Source organism: Calypte anna, chromosome 4A (assembly GCF_003957555.1).
Source record: "Calypte anna isolate BGI_N300 chromosome 4A, bCalAnn1_v1.p, whole genome shotgun sequence".
In the NCBI taxonomy this organism is placed as follows: Eukaryota; Metazoa; Chordata; class Aves; order Apodiformes; family Trochilidae; genus Calypte; species Calypte anna.
In genome coordinates, this window is record NC_044248.1 from 39,527,990 (window position 1) to 39,535,218 (window position 7,229).

General features: G+C 43.9%; 1 protein-coding gene across 2 annotated transcripts in view; it reads right to left on the reverse strand.

Annotated features, from left to right (window-relative positions):
* The window catches only part of EPHA5 (EPH receptor A5), a 169,481-nt gene extending 162,456 nt beyond the window's left edge, over positions 1-7,025 (reverse strand). The window contains exon 1 of one of the 2 annotated variants that reach the window (XM_030449734.1): positions 6,791-7,025. In XM_030449734.1, coding sequence (XP_030305594.1) covers positions 6,791-6,917 — 127 coding nt within the window. In that variant the 5' untranslated portion in view covers positions 6,918-7,025. The remainder of the gene's footprint in view (positions 1-6,790) is intronic. The other variant, XM_030449733.1, reaches the window with a different exon arrangement.
* Between the last annotated feature and the right edge of the window lie 204 nt (positions 7,026-7,229).

The following is a 7,229-nucleotide window of genomic DNA, read 5'->3' on the forward strand; positions in this document are numbered from 1 at the left end:
CTCTTAAAGAACTACAAAACTCCAACTGGTTGTTCTGACCTCTTTCTAAAATTAAGTGATCCAGGTCAGAGAACCCAGGAGTTAATAGAGACATTTCAGTCCCATTCTCTGCATCAAAATGAAGTAGCTGGAACGTAAGTCTGCAAGCTCAGGGTTCCACCCTCTCTCCTACAGACTCAATACCTGCCTAAAACCTCCCTACCTAAAACTACAAGTTCTCAGCTTCTGTAGGGATCTGCTTCCTCTCCATGCACACCCCTCAAAGGAGAGTTTGCTCAAAAGCACCTCAGCTGACCCCCTGCAGATGCTCCAGAGCTTGGAGGGAGAAAACTATGGGCAGGAGTCTCCTTCAGAGACTTCAGAGTCTCTCTGACCTCCTCAGAGCAGCTCATGTAGGTATTCCCTGATTTGCTGTGATAATGCACACCCCATCACCTTCTCCAGGAGGCATCTCTCATCCTTCCTCCTAGTGGGGACCTCAGATGCTCTACCTCCTTTGAGCCCTTCTAACTTACCAAAGCCATAGCAAATACCAAAATTGAACCTGCTTTCAGTTTTTTTAATATGTAGAGAGATATATATAGGGTCAAAGACGTAACTTTAAAGGGTAACAGATCTCTACAGAGACATAAGCTACTCCAGGCCAATGCTCAGGTTTGCTGGTGGGGAAAACAACTGGAGCAGCAAACACTTTCACCTCAGAAAAGCTGTCACCTCAGTGTCTAGCCAGTCACAAAGCAGAGGAAGGGATGGCCATGATGTGACCACACAGGACAATCCATTTCTCCAGTCTGCCTGTGCCAAAAAAGAGGGACATCTGAAGAACTAAATATATCTTCAACAACAACAACAAAATAATCTTTACTAGCTTTCAAAATCCACAGCAATTTTTCAGCAGACATTCCAGAAAATGAGTTCAGTAAAAAGTTATGAAAAAGTGTTCATTCCAATGCAACTATTAAGATGGGATTTCTGAAACAATCTATGAGTAAAGAGAAATACCAACCAAGTATTGGACCCTGGCTGAAATGAGGGAAAGTATCCCCATCTTTCACCAGCACTTATGGCCAGTCAGAAAGATACACTTATGCAAGATATTTCCATTTTGTGTTTGGATATTTTATTATGAACACAAGATTTTATTTAAAAAAAAAACCACCACAACTTACAAATGGCTGGAAGGCTGATTATCTGCTGAAAAGCTGCACTGAATACAGAAGAGAGCACTTAATAGCTAAGAAATTCAGTGCTTTGACAAAGTGATGGGTTTTATACATCTCATTTTGCCTTTGAACCAGGTATGGAATTAAATTTATTTCCAAAAGGGGATGTGAGAACAATTTTTAAAAATGCCAAAAATTTGTTTTCTTTTTATTTTGGTGCAGGGTCTCACTTCCCTGACATCCCTGAACAAGTTCATCTCCATGCAAGAATCTACCTATCTGCACACTTCAAAGAACAGATCACCAAAAACACAGCTCCAAGTCAGAAAGACAGGGGGGATCTAAGAGCCCCAACTCTGCTGAAGCAGCTAAAGCCAACAGGGTTCAACACCACTGCTCAGCTGAGCAATCTCTGCTGGACCTTCCCAGCTCAAGGGGCTCTGGACTGGCTCAAGAAGTGCTAGAAATAAGGATTCCTGGAGAGCAGCACAAAAATACTCAGAACAACAAAGCCTAAGACTGGAAAGATGAGACAAAGGTGCCACGTAATAACCTGTCCTGGTTTTGCAAAGAAATGGCTCTGCCAGATTTCATGAAATCCTGCTGCCACCTCTCCCCCTCCAAGCCTGCTGCAAAATAATAAACATTTAGTGCAAAGAGTAAACATATCTTTATAGGTGAGATTTTGTTTTCTTATTTAATGGATAGAAAACAGCAAGAGATGAAGATGATGGTACACCATAGATAAAATGTTAGGTAAGAGTGGAGGAGGAGGAAGGTGTCAGAGAAGCCTGGTAACTTCTCCCTTTCTCCCATGGTACCTGCCTGTTTGCCCTTCTAAAAACTGATGTGCTGCTTTATACATCAAATTATGGTGACATTTACAATGCTATAAGCAGATGATGGTTCTGCCAGTGGTTCTGCTTAAGATAGTATGCCTGTTGCCCATTATTTATTACAATTTTTAAGATAAACTTCAAAAGGACACAGGTACTATCATGCACTCTATCTTTGCTATTGTATATTCCTCTTTTTTCTTTTTTTTTAAGCATGCCATTAGGCACCAATGCTTCTTAGTCATATACTTAAAAGTGCTGCATTTCAAATGTCATTTTCCTATCAGAAGGATAGTAGTTTCCATTTTTAAGCCATGATTGAGTCATTTTAAATCTCTTGTAAAGCCATACATCACACAGACTTATCCCAAAAAGGCCATTAAACATGAGCTGTTCTTCCTCATACCAGTAATTCCACTGCAGTAAATTTAAAAGTTAATGGGATTACTCCTGTGAGTAAAATAAACACAGCACTGAGACTACACTCAGCTATCATGCAAAACACACAGGGAACCATTCCAATACATGAAATTAAGGTCAAATACCTCCTCAAATCCCCCTTACAAAGTACTGTGAGCAAACAGAAATGTGTCCAAACTTACCCATTTTGCAAACATAAGGTATATTCCTGTAAGTAGTACATAATACCTATGAAATAACACAAAATGCAGAAGCTGTGTGAACGTATGACATATAAAGCCAAGCTAGTAAGAGCAACCTAACAAGCAAGATGTTTTGATTCTGTATATTTTACTCAAGGCATCAGACTAACTGGAATATACTGATACAAAAAATTAAGATTATTTTCACACCTGCTTCTCCTTAATGCACAAAAAAAAAAAATCTCCTGGAAAAATACTTCATTAACTGATTAAAACTAAATATTGTGATGTTACATCTAAATATGTACTTATTCAGTGTGCCATGACACAGAAATTATATGACACTATGAAACAAGAGACACATAAGGCAGTACACTGACAACAGGTGTATCATTCCAGGCTCTGGCATGAATAATTTGCAAATTACAACCTTTCTTTATTTTTGCCTGCACCAGACCCACCCCTTTAACTGTAGTAATTTATTAATTCATTACAAATGATCTATTAAGATAACGCAGGCTGCAAAAAACCTTCAAAGAAATAAGAGGTAGAGGACAGGTATTTGTTCCTCAAGATTATCCTTCTAAAAACACATTACAAAGTCATTCTGTCAGTCTCACATCTGGCTATTAAAATAAATGCCATCATTTCATGCTGTATTTCTCTTGATTTGCTTAACAATCTACTTCATTGTTACAGCACAACCTCAGCAGCACTTCTGCTGGAAAGCTCTAAAATGAAGTATTCCATGACAATTATACAAGTATGGTGTGGAGTTACTTTGGAATGTATTCTATTCTTTTAATTTGCCTGCATGCCCCTTTTTGAGGTCACCTGGGTGACATCCAAATGAGAACTGCAAACCAATCCAAATCCCTAGGAGATGTGTGGAACATCATGAAGCTTAGGGTGGAGTGAAGGTTTTAAACAATTCCTTCATTCATTCTGTGTTTTAGATAAGTAATTTATATAAACCACTTCCCAAACCCTAATATTTATAACAGAAAGGTTTAAAACACATCAATTTTTTAATTAATGGTGGCTCAGGAAGCCCAGTCACATACTGCAGAGCTGCCTCTCACACCCTATTAGCATAAGGGATGCATTAAAGAGTAATAATGTACTTCTGAAATATTTCTGAAAACTGCATAATTCTTTTGGTGTACTCTTTGCAATTTTTCCTTTATGGCTAATTTCTGGATTTATAAAAATAGTCAAAGTAAAGAAAGAATTCTCTTGTTCTTATCAATGAACTTTGCTAGTGGGTTAAAACTAATGCATGGAAAACACATGGAATAGCACTGAGCCTTCATCCTTTGCTACATAGTTTGCTTTTAGTATATAAACAGAAAAAAAGTGATCAAAATAAAAAACTGTTCTATGTCTCTATTATAGGAAAACATGGGGAAAAAAACGAATTCAATTTTCCCATTCATAACAGGAGATACTGATGAAGATTTATGATACAGGTTTATGATACAGGTTAGGCACTTGATACTTCCCTATCAAAACCAGCAGCAGCTTCTGAAACTCAGCTGCCCTTGCAAAAAGCTGTTTTCATACTAAGGAACCTGAACACTGAATTTACTTGTTTCAGTCCAAACCTTAACCTAGGTTTGAAAAGCATTTTGCCCTAAGTTTCCCTCCACTAGAGGGTAAAAAAGAAAATTGAGCATGTATATATTGAGCATATTGAACAGAAAATCTGCATATATATGATCTTATAAAGTTACTGTGTATTACAGTAAGACCTAGAGAAACCAAAGAAATTGTGATGCAGGATTAAAGAGTAATTATGAGAATTTGTCATCTTCTATATGACCAGATACCAACACAGAAAAAGGTATCGGGTAGCTGTTCAACTATGGTGACCAGGATGAGGGATAAAAACAACCTCCTGAAAACTAACTTTTGAAAATATTATTGAAATATTATTGAAAATATTTTTTGAAAATATGATATTATTTAAAAGTATTTTGAAAATATTATTTACAGGTCTCAAATGGCTAGCTCCAAGTACAGTTCCCAGCCAGCTGAATATGACAACTAACCCCAGGGGAGGATCTCTCTCACCAGAACCCAGAAGCTGCCAAACTGAACTTTTCAAACCCAAAGCAGTGACAAGTGTCAGGGCACACAGCTAGACAGGCAGACCACAGCATCTGAGGTTTCTCCTGTGTTAGGCTTCACACACTGCAGGGTGAGCCATTCCCAGAAGTGGAGCTGCTCAGTAGTAAATTGGCAAAGATGTGCTGCAAGAAGCACTTGTCAAATTATACTTGTTTACAAATAAATCTCCCAGCAGCAAAGGGCAGCAGTTATTGAATAAGTTCAGGTCTGCAGTAAGACCCCTCCTACCAGCAGACTTTTAGCTTTGCATTTACTGAAGAGACAAGAATTGGTGAGCAGCAATCAGAAAAGAAGAGGGAGACAGACCCTGGATTGAGCTGCTGATCATTAGTGTTCTACTCCCCTGCAGTCCCCCTGTAAAGATCACACTAAACCTGTTTGCTAGGCAGCTTTGTGCTTTCCAGTACCATTTACTATTATGTAAAAGTCCCATTCTGCCTGTTTGTACAGAGACATCTCTACCCTCAACGACCAGTCCCACTGACCCCACGAATTCTATCCAGGTTTTGCAGAAACTGGCAAGGAAGACCAAGACAGGGCCCAGAGCATCTGCCAATTTCTTGGCCAAGGGCAGACCAGAGAGCAAAGAAGAGAGAGAGACAGGTGAGTAATGGGGAGAAAGCAGCCACACTGCCTCCTGAGCATCACTCCCACGGGTGAAATAATCTGAAACCGTGTGGGGGCAGAAGGATTGCCCCACCATTATCTTGCCAAGGCAAAGCCAAAGACGTTTCCATCAGTCCCCAAAACACTGCACTCTCTGAACATTTGATATCTTCATACAAATGAGAACAGCATTTTCCCCTCCCTCTGTTGGTTTGGGGTTTTTTTTGTGTTTTGTTTTTTGGGGTTTTTCTGTTTGTTTGTTTTGATATTTTTTTTTCAAGAGAACTGCAATTCACATTATTCTCGCTCTCCAAAACAAATTACATCCAGCTAGTTCCCTCAGGCAACATCTTTGAAATTCCAGTATGGTTTTTCCTTCACCAAACGCTGCTGTACCTCCTCCCTCTGAAGGAGTTTCACAAATAATGACAGTGCATCACATAACCAGCCTGCTACCAGATACTGAAACCCCTTCAGATCCTCAACTTCACCCACTGCTTTCACATCACGGGGGGTCCAAACACATTACACACCGCGGATCCAAAAATAACATTGAAAAGCCCCAAGCAGCGCCCACACCACGTATGGAGGAGAAAAAAAACCCAAACCAGTCCAGTTTGAAAGCCTGGAAGTACAGACAAGAAACCTGGACACCTGGTTTTGACTATAAAGCTACACAGAGATTAAACGTGCAGCCTATAACAATAGAAACGTTTCTATACACACACATATAAAATCAGTGCCTGGCGGCCACGCTCCGCTGCGTTGCGGGTTAAATACCCGCACCTCAGCGGCTTCCCCTCCGTTTTCGTGGAAGTCTTTGAAGCCATGAAGTAAGCGCAGTGCGGCCAGCGCTTCCTTGCAGAGCTCCTCACCGGGAGCCTCCTCCAGCTCAGCCCGGCACTCCCGAGCACCCAGTCGGCCCTGCACCCCTGAAACACCCCCCGCCCCATGTAAATTCACCAGTGCGGAGACGTGCAAAGCCGTGCAACATATACACGCACAGACACCCCGCACCAATGCACCTGTTCAACTCCCCCGGTGCAAAGCGCTAAGGAAACGCAACGGTGCAAACGCCCCTGTGCAGAGAAACCTGTAATACAAGCGCTGTATTCCCTCCCGCCCCCCCAAAAAAAGCCCAAAACCAACCCCCAAAACACCCACAATCCTGCAAAACGGGCCGGTGCCACGGCATTTGTTCAAACCCACCCGTGCAAACCCACCCTCGCCCCAAGGCAGGCTGCCTACCCGCTCCCGAGTCGAGGGATGCGCAGCGGTCGCTGCCACCTCCCTTCCCCAGGACATCCCTCAGCTTTCCCGGGGAGCCACTCGCCTCCCCGCGGGCTGAGCCCCCTTCTTCCCTTTGCTTCCAAAACGAGTCCGACTAGCCCAAGCTGCTTCCCATCTCGCCGGGCTCTGCCCCGACGGTCCCGGTCGCCCCGTCCCCGCTCACCCTCGCTGCCGGGGCTGGCCAGGAGGCTCTGGAGCGCTGCACACAGGAGCAACGGGAAGAGGCACGTCCAGCCGGGAGCCGGTGCTCCGGCGCGACCGGTCCAGCCGCCACCGCCCCTCAGCTCCATCCCTCCGCACCTCAGCACATGGGGCGAGGGCTTTTCCCCCAGCACTGCCCGCTCGGGACGGGGCGGGCTGGCACCGCTGCCTCGCTCCTCTCCCGTCCAGCCTCCAGCGCGACTGGGGAGCCGGGAGGCGGGGATAGGGGAGGTGGCCCCGCGACACCGTGGAGACGCCCCCGACGGGGCGGACCCGCCGTCGCCGTCATCCAGCGCAGGGGGGACGGTGCCCGCAGCGCTTTGGGGGCGCCCCGGGGACCCCACCTCAAATGGAGACACCCACTCGCCCCCCCTAAGTCCTCGCTGCCTGCGAAAAGGGGC